Here is a 16,397-nt window from a genome sequence, read left to right as displayed (position 1 = left end):
GAGCTGAGTCCCAGAGGTCGACCGAGCTCTTGGACAAGTCTGCGTCCCGCAACTGAGTCTGCTCTCAGCGCCAGACAGATTTGTGGACTTTAAGTCTGTTGCTGCATTGGTCTGGGTCCCAGGCCTAGATAGGATGCCGGGGTTCAGCTGGATTCTGGAACTTAGCGGGGCCTCAGCCACAGACCGCCCTGGGGAGCCAGACGGGATCTCAGACGCGCCCTGTGCTCCAGAACTGAGCTGAGCTCCAGAGCTGGGTGGAGTGCCTGAGCGGGACTGAGCTCTGGAAACTGCCCAGGCTTCGAGGTCGGTCTGGGTCCCGGAGTCCGACGGTGTTCTAGAGCTGGTCTGCGTTCTGCCGTGAGAGCGGGGCTCGGCGTCGAGCTGGGCTCGGGAGGCGGGCCTTGCCTCAGGGAGGGCTGCGGTTCCAGACCTTGTGTGAATTCTGGAGACGGGCCTGGTTGTAGCACCAGGTTGGGGTGTAGAACTGGGCTCCGTCTCTGAGCTGGACTCCTCACCGGAACTGGACCGGGCCCCGGGTTGGGAGTGGGTATTTGAGGGCACTCGGGTTTTAGGGCAGGGCTGGGGTCTGGGTCTGGACCGAGGTTCAGCTTGCGTCTGGGCTCGTGAGCAGACTTGGGTTTGGGGGCCCTCTTCCAATCCTGGGCCGGTGTGGCCACTGCGGCCGGGCTGTTTCTTGAGTCTGGCCCGGGCTCCAGAACTAACGAGAGTCCCTGAACTGGACGGGGTGTCCGGGTACGGTCGGGTCACGGGGTTGTCTTGAGTTCCAGAGTCCGGTTGAGTTTTATGGCAGGGCTTGGTCAGAGATCCGGGCTGGCTTCCAGAACCGGGGTTGATCTCAGGGCTCGGCTGTGTCCTGAAACGTAGCTGGGCTCCAGAACTTGACTTGATTTCAGGGCTTGGCTTCGCGTCGGAGCCGTCTTGGGTTCTAGAAGAGGGCTGGGTTTTGGAGCTGGGTTGGGTCTCCGCACGGAGCTTGGTTCCAGAGCAAGGCTTGACCTCAGGGCTGGGCTTGTTCTCGGAACTGGTAGGGGTTCTAGAGGTGATCTCGGTCTCAGAGCTGGCCTGGGCTCTGGAGGGGGACTGGGTTTTGGAACTGGGTAGGGTCTCGGGAGTGGATTGGGTTCTAGAGAGGAGCCCAGTCTCCGAGCTGGCCTGGGCTCTGGCGCAGGGCTGGGCTTCGGGAACCGGCGGGGAGGGCCGCGGCAGGGGGCTGGGCTCTGGGCTGGGGCTGCGCTCAGCGCCGGGGCAGACTAGCCGCAGGCCTCCCTGGCCTCGCCGATGGCGGCCCACACCTCCACCACAAACTCGTCCGGGAAGGCAAACTCGCCCAAGACGGAATCTAAACGGTGCGCAAACTCTTGGACGCTCGGCGTCTTCTTGGCTGTGTCCACCATGGTGGACGCTGCGGGCCAGAGAGGAGGGGAGGTGGGTGAGGGTGCTCCCTGGGGCCCCTGCCTCCTCCCTGTGGGCTGTCCTCCCCCCAGGGTCCACCCGGCTTACCCTGGCCCCTTACCCAGCTCGGGGTCCCGAATGCCCATGTAGCTCTCCAGCAGGTCGTCGCCCCTCCGGGGCGCCCCCCCCACAACCGGGGGGGGGGGGGGGGGGGGGGGGGGGGGGAGGTGGCGGACAGAGGAGCACCGCAGAGGGTCAGAAGCCCGGGGTCCCTCCAGCCCAGCCCCTCCAGGGGCTCCCGCCCCTCAGGTGACAGGGGAGCGGGGCTTGGCAGGAGTCAGCGCTCTGTGTCACCGCTATTGTCCTGCCACACGACCAGGGGGCATCCTGCAGGAGGCAGGAGGTGGGGGGAGGGGGGGCGGGGACCAGGCTGGACGAAGGGGAGGGTCTTACCCGAGGGTGCACTGAGTCAGCGGAGTGCTTGCTGTAAGAGCCCCTGGAGACTCCCGTCCCCTTCACTCACCACTTCCTCCACTGTGGCGGCCCCCCCGGAACGCAGTCGCAGGGTCTCCCTCCCGCTGGTCACTTTTGCATCCGTGGGGCATTTGCTGCTTCTGCTCCGCTGGCCAATCATATCTGCGGGGGACACGGTGGGGGAGGGGCATCTGTTCTGCAGGATCCCCGTCCGCGGATCCCTCGGAAGCTGCCCGTTGAGCCTTTCTAGAACCTTCTATCCTTCAAAGCCCTCCTTTACGTCCATGGGTGAATCTTCAGAGACCCTGCTTGAGAATCCTTTCTTCCCCCAAATCTCCCTTCTCTTTATTTTTTGTTTTTTTATGTTGTTTGTTTTTTTTTTTTTTTAAGAAATCTCTCTGCCCGGCACGGGGCTCAAACTCGTGACCCCAAGATGGAGAGTCGTCCCCTCCACCGACTGAGCCAGCTAGACGCCCCATCTCTCCTGTTTTTAAAAAGTCTCTCTAGGGGCGCCTGGGTGGCTCCGTTAGCTAAGCGTTGTCTCACTTTTTTTTTCTTTTTTAAGCTTATGTATTTACTTAGAGAGAGAGAGAGTCCTGGCACAGAGCACAACACAGGGCCCGAACTCATGAAACCGCGGCGAGATTATGACCTGATCCGAAACCATGAGTCAGAAGCTTAACCGACTGAGCCTCCCGGGGGGGGGGGGGGGGGGGGGGAGCCTAGCATCCAACTTGGCATCTTTCGTCTTGGCTCAGGTCACGATCTTGCAATTCGTGGGCTCTGTGCTGACAGTGCGGAGCCTGCTTGGGATCCTCTCTCCCTTTCTCTCTCTCTCTCTCTCTCTCTGCCCCTCCCCCCCCCATGCTCTTTCTCTCAAAACTAAAATAAACATTAAAAAAAAGTGGGGGGGGGAGGGGAGTCCATGAGGAAATAAGACGGGGCGCCAGGATGGAAATTGACATCCGGCTCCTTCCTCGAGAAAGTCCTCAACAGACCATCCTAAACATTCTAGAACAGAGGTTTTTAACCTGGTGGTAGGGGCGGGTGGTTCCCCCGCCCCCAGGTGACATTGATGTTGCCATTGGCGGCCGCTGGGTCCAAGCCGGGGGTGCTGCTCATCATCGTACAGCGCACAGGACGGCCCCCACCGCAGAGGATGATTGGGCCCAAATGTCATGGCGCTGAGGTTGAGAAACTCTCATCCCGTCCCAGTCTTCCCACCCCCACCCACACACACACCTCCACCCCTCGGCTGGCTGTAACAATCTAGAAACTGCCTACCTGTGCCCGACACAGTGCCGGAAGCTCCCCGTCATGTCACCAGAGGCTTCTAGAACCTTCCATCCTGTCCCGTCGCCCCCCCTCCCCCCATCCTCCGGTGTACCGGGCCTCCAGGCAACCCACTTCTGGAAGAGCTCGTCAGCACCACCCCACCTGCCCCCGGGACCCCAGGGGGCCCTCACCGAAGGCTCTCTTGGGCTGCACCAGGCGCAGGGTGAAGGGCTGTGACTTGGGCAGCTCGCGGAGCATCTTGGCCACCTCGTAGTGGCGGCAGCCGACGATGGAGTGGTCGTTGATGGCCTCGATGCTGTCGCCCACGCACACGGCCTGCATCCGGTTGATGATGCTGCCCTCCTTGATCCTCTGCAGGGACCCAGAGTCACTCAGGGGGCCGCCCCAGCCACCGACACCCCCGCCCCCAGCTCCCTAGAGCCCGGTTAGACCCGAGGGGGCCGGCGGCTCATCCCAGGTCCCGGAGCGCCCGGGGAAGCCGCCCGCCCCGCGTGGGCACCTTAATGAAGGCGTAGCCGGCCCCATTGTCCGTGATGGTCAACCCCAGGGCGTCTTCGGTCTTCGTGACCTCCACTTCCTTGGTCTCGCCGCGCACGTGGGCAAAGATGAAATCCTCCAGCCCGATCTGGCCGCCCAGGAGTTTCTGCATATCTACTTTGTGGCTGTTGAGGGTGCAGAAGAGGATCTGTCCCGAGGGGAGGGGAAGCCCAGAGTTAGCGACAGCGCTCCTCGCCCTCCGTCTGCACAGGACAACCGGGGGGATGCGCTCGGGAGAGGGAAACCGAGGCACGAAGAGGCTCGCCGCTGGTCTGATCACCCAGCCGCCGGGATCCCGGTCCACGGGAAAGGGCAGGGCGTGGGATCCTCAGAACGGGGTGATAGGGAGGCCCTGCGCGGGAAGAGAGCCCTCCTTCACCCCTACACGTTCAGTTATACCCCGTCGGTGACCGGACACCCCAGACCAACTTGTTCAGGCGATTCTGAATCTGCCGGCGCCCCCTGGGGGCTACGAGCCGCACCGCCCTGACGCCCAGCCCCTGAGCCCCGCGGCCTCCTGGAACCCCGGTCCCCAGCCGCGCGCCCAGGGACCACAGAGGCGCTTACCCGAGGGCTGGGGTCGCTGCGGGCTGGTTCGGCGGCGTGGGCTCCCGGACAATCTAAAGGAGCCGCTCACCCTAAAACATGCTCATTGTTTTTGCGCAGGGCGGGCTCTGCGCAGGGCTTTGAACGGAAGAGGGTCCCTGGAGCCTGGGCACCCCAGGATCTGGGAGATGCGCCTCTGAGACCCGGCGATCGGCTCCCCTCCATCGGGGGAGGAGGCGAGCCGGGGCCCCCCGGGCCGGGGGTCCGGACCCCACCCCTCTCCCCCCCCTCCCCGGTCAGACGGGTGGGGCGCTGGCTCCGGGGCTGCGGCGTCCTCACCTCGGTGGGCGCGATCCCGAAGGCCTCGGCGATCTTGGCGTAGAGCTCGCGGACGTTGGTGAAGCCCTCGATCCTGCCCGTGGGGCTGCCGTGCGCCAGCTGCGTGCGGAAAACCAGGCGCGGGCGGGCGCGGGGCGCGGCTGGGGGCTCGGCGGGCGACGGCGGGGGCGCGGGCGGGCGCGGGGCCTCGGCGCCCCGGGCCTCAGGGGCCGCTGCGCTCTCCATGGCCGGAGCTCGGCCACCCGGGCCACAGCCGCCGCCGGATCCGCCGCTTCCTGCAGCCTCCCCCTCCCCCGGCCCGGGGCCCGACAGCCGAGCCGCTGGGGTAAGGGGATCCGGGAATCCGAGCCGCCCGGGAAGGCGACACCGCGGGGTGCCGGGTGGGGGCGGTCCCAGGTGTCCGGGCCCTGCCAGGGCCAGCTGTGCGCTCCCGGGGGTGGGGGTGGGGGACCCGGATCACCAGGGAGCGTGCCGAGCGCCCAGTCTCTGCCAGGCGCACTCATTTAATTCTTCCTACAAGGTGGGGGAAGACAAACCCTTGGATAACCTCAGCCACCTCCCGTCCCCGCTCAGCCACAGCCCCCCAGGGCCCCGTCCTCCCCTGGGGTAGAAGCCCAAGTCCTTCCAGAGGCCCACAAGGCCCTGCAGGACCGGCCCCAACTCCTTCCCGCCCTCCCCTCCTCCCGGTCTCCCCCTCCTCACAACGCACCCGCCAAAAGGGGGCCCCCCCGCCTTTCCTCTAATGGGCCAGGCCCGTCCTACCCCGGGGCCTTTGCACACGCTGTTCCTACTGCCTGGAATGCCATCTCTCAGTCACCCACTGGTTCCCCCCCCCTCACCTTCCTCTGCCACTTGATCAAATATTGCCTCCTCCTTCCACCTCTCAATCTCTTTCCCCAGATTCTTCCCCCTGGTGCTGAGCACCAGCTGACACACCAGCTGGCCGTCCCCACAACTGGAGTGTCAGCTACGGGAGGCCGGCTGCTCTGACCTCTCTCTTCCCGGCCATATCCCGGGTGCCCAGTGCCTGGCCCGCAGCAGGCCTTCAAGCAGTCTTTGGCGAGGAAATGAAGGGACCTCCAGGTTACAGGTGGAAAAGGAGGGAAAGAGGGGCGCCCGGGTGGCTCAGTCGGCTGAGCGTCTGGCTTTGGCTCAGGTCATGATCTCACGGTTCCCGGGTTCGAGCCCCGTGCGGGGCTCTGTGCTGACAGCTCAGAGCCTGGAGCCCGTTCTGGATTCTGTCTCCCTCGCTCTCTGCCCCTCCCCCACTCACGTTCTGTCTCTCTCTCTCTCGAAAATAAACGTTAAAAAATAATTAAGAGAATAAAACATTTTTAAAAAATTAAAAACAACAACAACAACAACCTCACAACACTCAGTGAGAGAACCAGGCACAAAAGGCCGCATGGTGTGTGATTCCATTTACGTGAAATGACCACAACAGACAAATCCACAGGCAGAAAGTGGACTCGTTTCTGCCAGGGCCTGTGGGAGGTGGGAGGGGGGTGGTGACTGCTGAGGGGTACAGGGTTTCTTTCTTTCTTTTTTTTTTTTTAATCTTTATTTATTTATTTATTTGGAGAGCCAGAGCGCAAGCAGGGGAGGGGCGGAGAGAGAGCGAGACACAGAATCCGAAGCAGGCTCCAGGCCCGGAGCTGTCGGCACAGAGCCCGACGTGGGGCCCGAAACTCACCAGCAGTGAGATCATGACCCCAGCCGAGGTCGGGCACTCAACCCACTGAGCCACCCAGGCGCCCCAGGGTTTCTTTGGGGTGACGGAAATGTTTTCGAGTTAGAGCGTGCTGCTGATTGCACAACTCTGTAAACGCACGAGAAACCACAGAATTGCACACTCTGAAACCTTGAAAAACCGAGGAACCCTCCCCCCTCCCCAAAACGGTACTCTTTTCTTTTTGGAAGACATACTTAAGGGCTAACAGTAGACCAAGAACCGCCCGGCAGACTGCAAATTCCGGTGGGCGTACCTGGGCCAAGAGGAGGTGGGACGAGGGACCTGGGCTGGGGAGGTGACATTATCTGCTTGTGTCCGTCTCCCGGGGCCGCCATAACAAAGCACCACGAGCTGGGTGGCTTAACAGGGATGTACTCTCTCGGTTCCGGGGGCCCGAAGTGTGAAATCAGTTTATGGGCGAGGACCACGCTCTCCCCACCCCGCCCCCCGCCAGTCCCCCACAGACCTCAGCAGAGGCCTCCCCTGTGCCCCAGCTTCTGGTGGTGGCCGGACCTTTCCAGCACTTTTTGGCAGCTGTGTTTTTCCCATTTCTGCCTCGGTGGTCACGTGGCTGTCTCCCAAGTCTGTGTCCGAATCTTCATCTTCTTATAAGGACACCAGTCATATTGGCTCAGGGGTCCACCCTGCTCCAGGATGACCTCACCCTGACTAATTATATCTGCAACGACCCTATTTCCAAATAAGGTCACATGCTCGGGGCCCGGGGTTAGGGCTCCAGCATAGTTTTTGAGGGAACACGATTCGATCCACGATATGGGTGTTTTGTCAAATGCTCCTCCCGAAGTTTCGAGATGTCTTCAATATTCCGTGACGCGAACGGTCTCGGAGACGATCGCTCAGCGAGCCAGCAGTTTGACTCCCGGGGAGAAGCCCCGCGCGACGGCGGGCAGGCGATCAGACGCCCGTAGGCACACGGTCGCGGCAGGGTTCACAACCACCAAAGGGCGGAAACAACCCATATGCCCATCAGCGGGTGAATGGACAACCCCGGGGGCTCCGTCCACACGCCGGGATGTTATTCAGCGGCGAACAGGAGGCCCGCTGCCCTGTGGACGCTCGGGGAGGGAACCGGACCCAAAAGGCCGCAGAGCACGTGACCCCATGTGTGAAAAACATCCAGAACAGGCAAATCCAGACAGTTCAGTGGGTCGGTGGGGTTGCCAGGCGCTGGGGGAGGGCAGGTCCGGAACACGCCGCGGGGGCGTCTTGGGGGCCACGTCTTCTGGCCCACCTCTGCCCCCCAACACACACATACACGCAAAATCCACAAACCTGGAATTCAAATTCCACTTTTTTTATTTAAAAAGTCCCGATTGAGCAAAGGCAGAGGTTGCCTCCACATGGGCCCCTCAGCTGGATGAGGGAGGGCTGGTCGGTACCAGCCTCCCCAGCGCTGGGGTGCAGGAATCTGGGGGGTGACAGGCAGGGGGCCCCGCCTGGAGTATAGGCTTGTCCCTGCTGCGCGCCCACGTGGGGGCGCTTGTGGGGAGCACCTGCTGGGAGTCCCAGTGTGTCAGCTGTGGGTTCTTCTCTCTCCTGTGTCCCAGGGCTCGGTCCTCAAGACCCGGTAGAGTAGGTACATCCCTCCCCACATTGGATGTGCAAGCTGCCGTGGCCCCCCCCCCGTGTCCTGGGCTACGCGGCCCGTGTGTGGTGTCCCCATGTCCCTGTAGTGTGACGTGCAAGGTGAGCAGGCCTTGCTGGGCCTCGGGGCTCTGGGTTCTAGATGTGCCTCGTACAGCAGGTGGTTTTCTGGGTTCGGGGTGCTGGGGAAGTTGAAAGCTAGAGGGAGGCTGTAGAAATTTAATTTGAGGGGGGCTAGAGCCCCCAAGGTGCAGGATTGGGCACGGCCCCAAAAGGTGGACCCCCAATCCTCCTCCATGGTGGGGAGAAGGGGCCGTGACCAGAGCTTGGTCTTCTCTGGATCCATGGGGCGGCGGATACCCTCATAGGTGCTCGCTGTGCCGGGAAAGAGGAGGGGGGGGGGGACTCGTGATGGGGACCCCCACCATTTAACAGCCCCGACTCCCATCCCAGGGGTCACTACAGGCCAGCCGCCAACCCTCAGCACTTCCAAACAGATGCCACGAAGGGGGCCTGGGGTCGATCCCACCTAATCCAGGCCCCCGGGAGCCACCCAGAAAAGCCCACCGAGCAGCGCGGCTGTAGGAAGTCCTAGGCCCCCCTCCCCCACCCCACAGTGGATCTCATTGGCCAAGAGGGACGGGCACATCCCACCCGGCAGTGTGAATAAGCTACCCGGCCTCATCAGCGCCCCACAGTGGTCCGACCACCGGCCCCCTGCATCGAACAAGCCCCACCTGGTACCTTCCCTTGTGGGCGGTGGCCTCGGAATTAGATCCCACGGCCGGATCCCACCCGGCAGCGCCCACAGACTCCGGGAACCACGGTGGAGGGTGAGACCCAGTCATTTCCACGGGGCCCGCCAAGCACGTCTAGCCCCAGGCAGCCCCCCAAGCCCCAGGCCGGACAGCCCCCCCCCCTGGACTGAGCAGAGCCTCGGGACTCGCCCCGGCACACACCTGGCGACCTGGGCCAGGATCTCCTTGATGCGGACGATGAGCTTCTCGTGCTGGGCGGGGTCGCGCTCGATGGCGCCGTGCAGCCGAGCCATGTAGAAGTCCAGGGTGCCGAGAGTGGGCGTCTCGCCCGTGCCTGGAGAGAAGGGACGGGTCACGGGAGCCCAGCGCGGCAGTCCACGCAGGCGGGGATCCCCGGAAGCGGAGGTCAGAGAATGGGGGGGGTTGGGTCTGCAAGGGCAGGGTCCCGGGGAGGGGGCCAAAGGCGCGGCGCGTCAGTGGGGTCGGGTGGGGGATCAAGACGTCTAGACCCAGAAAGATCCAGGTCGGCTGAGGGAAGGGGTCAGAAAATGGAAAGTGGTGGGGGCGAGGTCGCAGTGGGGGAGGCGGGGACAAATTGGCGAGGAGGTAACCGAGGTCGACTCAGGCCAGAGCGTGGAAGGCCAGAGAGGAAGGGGGGCGGTGGGCGCGGGCTTTGCTCGGGAAGGGGAGGGGTCCTTCGGAGCCGGAGTTGGACGGCCGGGGGCGGGGTTGGCGGGTCGCGGGGGCGGGGCTCCAGGCCCGAAGCAGCTGGGGGCGGTGCCAGTGGGACCAGGGGGTGGAGCCGGCGGGGCGGGGTTCGGAAGATAAACGGTGTGGGCCAGGTGGGCCGGCGGGGGCGGGGCCAGGAGGTGGTGCCGGCGGGGCGGAGCTCGGAAGACAGAGGGTGTGGGCTGGGCGGCCCGGCGGGGGCGGGGCGGGGGCGGGCCCGGGGGCGGGGCCTCCGCACCCGGCACAGGCAGCGAGGCGAAGCTGGCGGTGAGCGCCTGGCGCACGGCCTGGAGCTGCTGCTGCAGCGCCAGCGTCCGCCGCTCCTCCAGCGCCAGCTCTTGCTCCAGGCGCTCGCGCGCGCTGCTCATGCTCTGCGTGTGCCTCTGCAGCACGGCGTTCTGCTCCTCGAAGGCCACGTTCATCTTGCGCAGGCGCCGCAGCTCTGCCTCCCGCGCTGCGGCGTGGGGGAGCCGGATCAGAGCCTGGCGCTACCTCCCTTCCCTCTGCCGGGCCTTTGCCTTAGCTGTGTCCCCCTGCCTGGCCGTCTGTCACTGCTCTGCCTCCAGCCCCACACCTCAGCTCCGGGGGTGGGGGCTGCGGGACGTAGGCACCTAGGCTTGGAGAGGTAAATTCCCGCCCCCCCCCCTCCCCGGGGGCCTGCTACCTCCCGCCCGGGCCCACCCACTCTCCCAACACCCCCTTCCCCAAGAACCCCTGCTCAGTGCTCACCTTTGTTTTGGTCCAAGAACTCTTCAGTGAAGATGGGGACGTCGAAGGTGGAGAAGCCATCACAGTCCCCACCCTGGGATGACAGGACAAGGTGACGATTTTGGGGGAGAGGGCAGCCAAAACCCCTCTGGGACGTCCCTGAAGCTTGGGAGGGATTCCTCTGGCCATCTGGGTAACAACATTCCCAGGATGTGGCTGTCCCACCTCTGCCTGGAGGCGGGACACTCGCTTCCTCCGGTGAGTGTGAGGTTGGTTCTGGCTCACCCAGGGGTCTAAAGACCTCCAGACCTTTCTTGCCCAGGCACTGTCCTTGGAGGAGGGGCACTTACCTTGTGTCCGTTCAAGAGGGTATTCATGAGCCCAGAGCCCGAGTCTTCTAGTTGGGGAGGGAGGAGGGCAGGATCAGCCTGGCAGGTCTCTTCGGACCCCCCACATTGCTTTGCAAGTGCCGATCCCCCTGCCTGGGATACCCTCCTCCCCTCCCCGTGTTAGCCTTACTCATCCTGGGACAGGCTCCTGCCTGGGCCCCCCAGTGTCTGCGTACCCCCACGTCCGCATCGCCCGGCCCTGCTCACTCACAGCTGTCTGGTTAGGGGGTCTCTCGTCTTGATGGGACGAGAGCCCCATGGAGGGCGGGGCGGTCTGCCCGGGTGGCCTGACTCAGAGCCCGGACCCAGCTGCCTGGGGGGCTGGGTCCCCTCGCACCTTTCTTGATCTTCTTTTCCTGAAGCTTCTCCGTGCACATTTTGTAGGCTTCTGACTGCTGGTAGGCGCGCAGCTCCTTCATGTACTGCTGCTTCTCCCGCTCGGCCTCATCCAGGTACCGCTGGGGGGGGGGGGGGGCGGTAGGAGGCTCGGCCGGGCCCAGGGGCACGGGAGGCAGGCCTCCAAGGCCACAGCCATCTCCATCACTCAGCTCACGGTGCCCAACCTGCCCCTAGCTCCCTACGGCCCGCCTTTCCAGGGAAAACCTGGCTTCTCAGCCTGCTGCTCAGAGACCTCCCTCCTCCCCCCAGACTCCCGCCTTTATAAACCACTCCCTGCCTTCTGACCACAGGCTCCCATCCGTGGGCTGGACTGCCCTCCCGAACCCATTCTGCTGGTTGAAATCCCACTTAGACGGTGCAAACCAGTGGTGCTTTTTGTTCCCCTGATGTTGTTGCAACTTTCAGTTAATTACCAAGATTTGAAGTTCGGAAGGTATCGCATAAGACCTCAGCCCCCACCCCTGCTTCTTTAGACATATCCACGTTAGTTATTGACTTTACGTCTCTTCTTGCCACCCTCCCCTACTCGCTTCAGCATGCTGGGGAGAGCTCATGGGTGATCAACTCTCAGGCAGAAGCAAGGGCCCAACAAAGCAAGGGTCCTTTTGGGGGCGGGGGTGGCTTCAGCAGTGTCCAGCGGGTCGGGGTGAAGGTCAGTGGTCCTGGGCCAGCCCCCTCCGCCGCCCCCCGCCGTCCCACCTGCTTCTCTGCAGGCTGCAGCTTGCTCCACTCGGCACCCAGCATCTTGGTGATCTCGGGAAAGGGCAGATCCGGGTGGCGGGTGCGGATCTGCTCGCGCCGCTCGTTCAGGAAGCGCACGTAGCCGGTGACTGGTGCCTTGGGCCCGTTCGGCAGTATCTTCTTTCGCTTCTTGCCCTTGGGCCACCCGCGCTTCTTCACCGGCTGCAGAACCGCACCGCGCCGTTGGGAGGGGCCTGGAGGGCTGGGGCAGGGCTAGAGGGATGGGCCTATCCAAGGAGCGAGGGCCTGGAGGTATGGCCTGGTGAAGGGTCAGGTTTGGGAGAGGCGGGGAGGGGGGGGTTCGGGGAGCGCCGGCCGGGGGTGAGGGATCGGAGGGGCGGGGCACGTGGCATCTGCAACGGGGTTCGGCCCAGGGATGGGGCGGGCTTGTGGGTGTGGTCTCTGGTCTGGGCGTGGCTTCTGTGCTGGAGCAAAGGCCCATAGGACGATGGGAAGGTGCCTCCCACAGGGCAGTATTGGGCGATGGGCGGGGCCCGGACCTAGCGACTGAGGATCCCCTTGGGGGCGTGGCATGCGGCACGGGGCGGGGGTCTCAGATCCGCGAGGAAAATCTGGGCTGTGGGCGGAGCCACACCGAATTCAAATCTGGCCCGGGGTGGAGCTTCCAGGCGGTGGGCGAGACCCAGGGCCTCCCCCCATCACGGTGCAGGGACTCTCACCTCCTCTTCGTGGGACCCCTTCTCGCCGGCCCGGGGGCCCTCGCCGCGCTCTTGCTTGACAGCCACCACGAAGCCCCCGTGCTGTCCCGGAGCCTTGCCGCCCGCCGGCCTGGAGCCACGGGACGCCAGGGTCACCCCCACCCTCACCTCCACCCCCGACCGCGGAGCTGGCACTGAGGGGGCCTGAGTCCTGGGGGCAGGCGTCCGACGGGGTCATTATTCGCGGGACGGGGCAGGAGCACAAGAGGGGCGGCAGAGACCCCTGGGAGGGGCTGGGCCGGGGAGTGGCAGGGGTGGGTGGGGGAAGAGGCCGGCGGGGACCCACCGGGGAGGTCCTGACCCGGGTGTGTGTGGGGGGAGTCAAGACCCTGGGGGACGGGGATCCAGGAGTTCCGACAGGGCGGGCGGGGGCTGGGCTGCAGCCCCGAGTGGGCTGGGGGAGGGGATGTCGCACTCACGCGGCGGCCGCGCCGGGCTGCTTGGAGCCGTGGGACATGGCCGCTCCCGGCCCCACCTGGAAGGCAGACGCGTGGCTGAGTGAGGGGCGCCCGAGTCGCCGACGGCGGGGGAGCCCCCCGGAATGCCGGGCCCGGGGCGTTTGGTGGGGGGGGGCCGGATCCAGGGGCGGGGAGGCCCTCGAGGGCGGGCGCCCCGGGGATCCTTTGTTGGGCGATGGTCCCCCGGAAGGCCCGGGCCCACCCTCCTCCAGTCCGGGGGGGGCCTCTCCCCAGCCCCAGGACCCCCGCGCCCCCACCCCCTCGCAGGGCCCAGAGTTCCGCGGCTGTTTTCACCTCCAAAGAAACTTTCCCGGACCTCTCCGCTGCTACGACGCTCCAACCAACCGCCCCGAGCCCGCCCCTGCCGCTCGCCCCGCCTCGGGCATGCTAATGCCGCCTCTTCGAGTTGTCGGATTGGGTGCAGTCTTTCCCTGGGGTGTGACCATGCAGATGAGGGTTGGCGCGCCGGCCGGCGATTGGCTGGGGTAGCCGCCGGGCCGCGTGGGAGGTGGAGAGGGAAGGCTGCGGGCGGGTGCGTCAAGTTCGGCTGCGCTCGGCCGCTCTCGGGGCCAATCAGGGCGCTTTGAGGCCTCGCAGGGCGGAGCCCCTTAAAGGGCTAGTAGGCGCGGCTCGGGTTCCTCCTCTCCCGGGGAAGGCGAGACTCCCCGCCCCTGCGGGATCCCGGACCTGCCGGGCCAGATCGGGCCCCTCCCTAGTTGTCATGGAGACAGCGGCAGGTTGCTAGGGAAAGGGTTAAGGTCCTTCCCGGCAGCCCCCTGCCTCAGGACTAGGTGGGACCTGTTCTCAGTGTCTTGCAAACCTGGCGGGCAAGTCAGCTTTCCGTTCCCTGAACTTAGGGCCTCCGGAGTCCGGCTGTGCCTCGTCCTGCCCTGAGCCAGCAGGGGCTGCTCTCCCCGCCTCCCGGGGACGTGCGCGGCTTTCCCTCCTGTGCGATGGGGACCTTGCACGATGGTTAGGACCAGGAGGCTGGGACAGGAAGGCTGCAAGAACCTCGTTAACATGGAGGGGCAGGAGCCTCTGCTCTGGGATTTTGGGGGCCCCCAGGCGGCAGCGTGGTCTTATGGTCTGCCTGGGACTGCCCTACTCCCGCGATGACAGTTGGGGTCACTGGTTGTGCACCACGTCCTATCAGACCTCACACACCTTGCCCACATCACCTCCCTGCCGTCATCCGCCTCCTCCGTCGGCCTCCTTGCTGCTCCTCAAACACAGACATGTCCGTTTCACTCATTCCCACCCCTGGGCCTTTGCACCTGCTGTGCCCTTCCTCCAGGTTATCCGCCAGGCTCACAGCTTGATCTCCTTCAGGTCTTTGCTAAAATGTCACCTTCTCGATGAGGTTTCCCCCGTCCACCCTGTCTTATTTTTTCTCCACACGTTTGTTTGCTACAGCACAACAACAAAAGAAAAAAAAAATTAAGCTTTATTTACTTATCTAAGTAATGTCTACCCCCAGTGTGGGGCTCGAACTCACCACCTGGAGATCAAGAGTCACCTGCTCTATGACTGAGCCAGCCAGGGGCCCCTGAAGAACAAAAATTGAACGGGATGAATTTGAAGAGCTAATTGGCTTTATTAAGGGATTCGCGAATGGGGCTCAAAGAGTTGTACAAAATGGAAGGTTTCTATGGGAAGCCGGGTGGGGCAAGGAGGTTCTTAGCAAAAGAAAAGAAAGGATTGTCCCACGCAAGGTCACTTCTCTAAGCAGGAAGTCTTATTATGCAGATTATCTCATTCTTTGAGGTGCAGAGGGCCCAGGAGACAAATTACCTACTTGGTGCTTATGAGAAAGTTCCCGACTGATCCTTTAAGACTTAACGTTTCTGGGGGGCAGTTGAAAGTGCTGTTAGGTTAGGTATGGAGCTGCACGTCGTGTCTTGGCCTAAGTGGCTCTTTTAGGGGCAGGTGGTTTGTTGTTTTTTTTTTTAACGTTTATTTATTTTTGAGACAGAGAGAGACAGAGCATGAACGGGGGAGGGGCAGAGAGAGAGGGAGACACAGAATTGGAAGCAGGATCCAGGCTCTGAGCCATCAGCCCAGATCCCGACGCGGGGCTCGAACTCACGGACCGCGAGATCGTGACCTGAGCCCAAGTCAGATGCTCAACCGACTGACCCACCCAGGCGCCCCAGGGGCAGGTGGTTTTTAACGCTTCCAACCCCTAGCGCAGTGCCCCTATGGGCTGCTCGCTACATACTTGCTGAAGACACAAAGGAGTGAATGCAGAAAATTGCAAGCGCTTGGAAAACAGCCTGGCAACGCCTCGAAACACTAAATAAACATGAAGGTTCCACGCGATCCGGAAGCCCCATTCTTAGGGATCCACCCAAGAGAATCGAAAACGCCTGTCCACACAGAAACGTGTACGCGGATGTTCACAGCAGCATGATTCACAGCAGCCGAGAGGTAGAAACAGCCCACGTGTCCCATCAAATGGGTAAATACACAAAATGTGGTCCCTTCGTTCAAGAGACTATTAGCAGCCATAAAAAGGAATAAATTGCTGACTCACGCTGCGACAAGGGTGAACTTTGAAAACCTGATGCTCTGTGAAAGACGCCAGCCACAAAAGGCCACAAGTGTGTGGCCCCATTCATACGAAATGTCCAGAACAGGCAGATTCACAGAGACGGGAAGTGAGTGGTTGCCTGGGGCTGGGGAACGAGTGGGGAGGGCGAGTGGGGAGAGACTGCTTCATGGGCGCGGAGTTTCTTCGGGCGTGATCAAAATGTTCTAAGATTAGCCCGCAGTGCTGGTTGCATAGCTATAAATATACCAAAAACTACGGAATTGCACCCCTTAAATGGATGCATTCTATGGCACGTGAATGAAATCTCAGTAAACCTGTTTTCCTACGAGGCAGCCCAGGGTCGAGGAAGATGACCGCGCCCTGGAATTTTGACAGACCCGGACTCCATGCAGCCCCTGCTGTTGCTTCGTCGGTCACCCTTGCCTCTCGCCCCCTCGGCTGGAAACAATCCAGGTGACAAATCCACGCTGGAAGGCGGGGGAAGCCGCGCCCTCCAAGCCCCGCCCCCTTGGGCTTGAGTGACCTGGCGTTGCCTTCGAAACTGTCGTCCCCACTCCCAAGGTACCACCTGAGGAAATCCAGGGCGGGGGTCTTCTGGTACATCGAAAAGCAATGAAGTGTTTTGAGGTCGATTTTGAAGGCAATTTGCAGCTCCTTGGCATCGAGGAAAAAAAAAAAAAACATCTCGTGGCATGGACATTTTCTGGAAAAAATTACAAAAGCGTCTTCAGTCCAAACTGCAATGGATTCAGTCCATTTCGTGCGATCCACACGCCCCCACACCCCCCAACAAGCGACGTATACGAGTAGCAGCCTTTATCCGATTCGACTTGACATCCTGCGTGCATTTCAAAAGCAGATCCTTTCAGCCCCCAAATTACGAATCGTTTTTTCTTTTTCTTTTTTTTGAGTAGCCTCCACACCCAACCTGGGGGCTTGAACTCACGACCTCGGGATCAAGAGGCGAGGCGCGCGCTCCACCGCCAGAGCCAGCCAGGCGCGC

General features: G+C 62.8%; 2 protein-coding genes across 5 annotated transcripts; both read right to left on the bottom strand.

Moving 5' to 3' along the window:
• Positions 1–1,271: 1,271 nt before the first annotated feature.
• On the bottom strand, positions 1,272–5,021 carry GIPC3 (GIPC PDZ domain containing family member 3). 2 transcript variants are annotated; one of them, XM_049639609.1, is made up of 6 exons: positions 4,606–5,021; positions 3,683–3,868; positions 3,317–3,534; positions 1,908–1,991; positions 1,535–1,584; positions 1,272–1,423 (listed from the first exon to the last, which is right to left on the bottom strand). In XM_049639609.1, the coding sequence occupies exons 1-6, from the start codon at positions 4,828–4,830 to the stop codon at positions 1,272–1,274; spliced, it is 915 nt and encodes a 304-aa protein (XP_049495566.1). In that variant the 5' UTR covers positions 4,831–5,021. The 2 variants fall into 2 exon arrangements, with proteins under 2 accessions (XP_049495566.1, XP_049495565.1); XM_049639608.1 differs by having other exon boundaries at positions 1,535–1,602; positions 1,923–2,049; positions 3,354–3,534; positions 4,606–5,018.
• Positions 5,022–7,636: 2,615 nt separating this feature from the next.
• HMG20B (high mobility group 20B) lies at positions 7,637–13,256 on the bottom strand. Of its 3 annotated transcripts, none has more exons than XM_049639607.1 (10): positions 13,138–13,256; positions 12,805–12,860; positions 12,347–12,455; positions 11,625–11,828; positions 10,864–10,984; positions 10,488–10,531; positions 10,159–10,231; positions 9,668–9,883; positions 8,902–9,034; positions 7,637–8,317 (listed from the first exon to the last, which is right to left on the bottom strand). In XM_049639607.1, exons 2-10 carry the CDS (start codon positions 12,840–12,842, stop codon positions 8,305–8,307), a joined length of 951 nt encoding a protein of 316 aa, XP_049495564.1. In that variant the 5' UTR covers positions 12,843–12,860; positions 13,138–13,256; the 3' UTR covers positions 7,637–8,304. The 3 variants fall into 3 exon arrangements, with proteins under 3 accessions (XP_049495564.1, XP_049495562.1, XP_049495563.1); XM_049639605.1 differs by having other exon boundaries at positions 10,488–10,534; positions 13,138–13,252; XM_049639606.1 differs by lacking the exon at positions 13,138–13,256 and having other exon boundaries at positions 10,488–10,534; positions 12,805–13,105.
• Between the last annotated feature and the right edge of the window lie 3,141 nt (positions 13,257–16,397).

This window comes from Panthera uncia, chromosome A2 (genome assembly GCF_023721935.1).
Source record: "Panthera uncia isolate 11264 chromosome A2, Puncia_PCG_1.0, whole genome shotgun sequence".
In the NCBI taxonomy this organism is placed as follows: domain Eukaryota; kingdom Metazoa; phylum Chordata; class Mammalia; order Carnivora; family Felidae; genus Panthera; species Panthera uncia.
The sequence above is the reverse complement of the archived record's forward strand: the minus strand, read 5'-3'. Positions and strand labels throughout refer to the sequence as shown.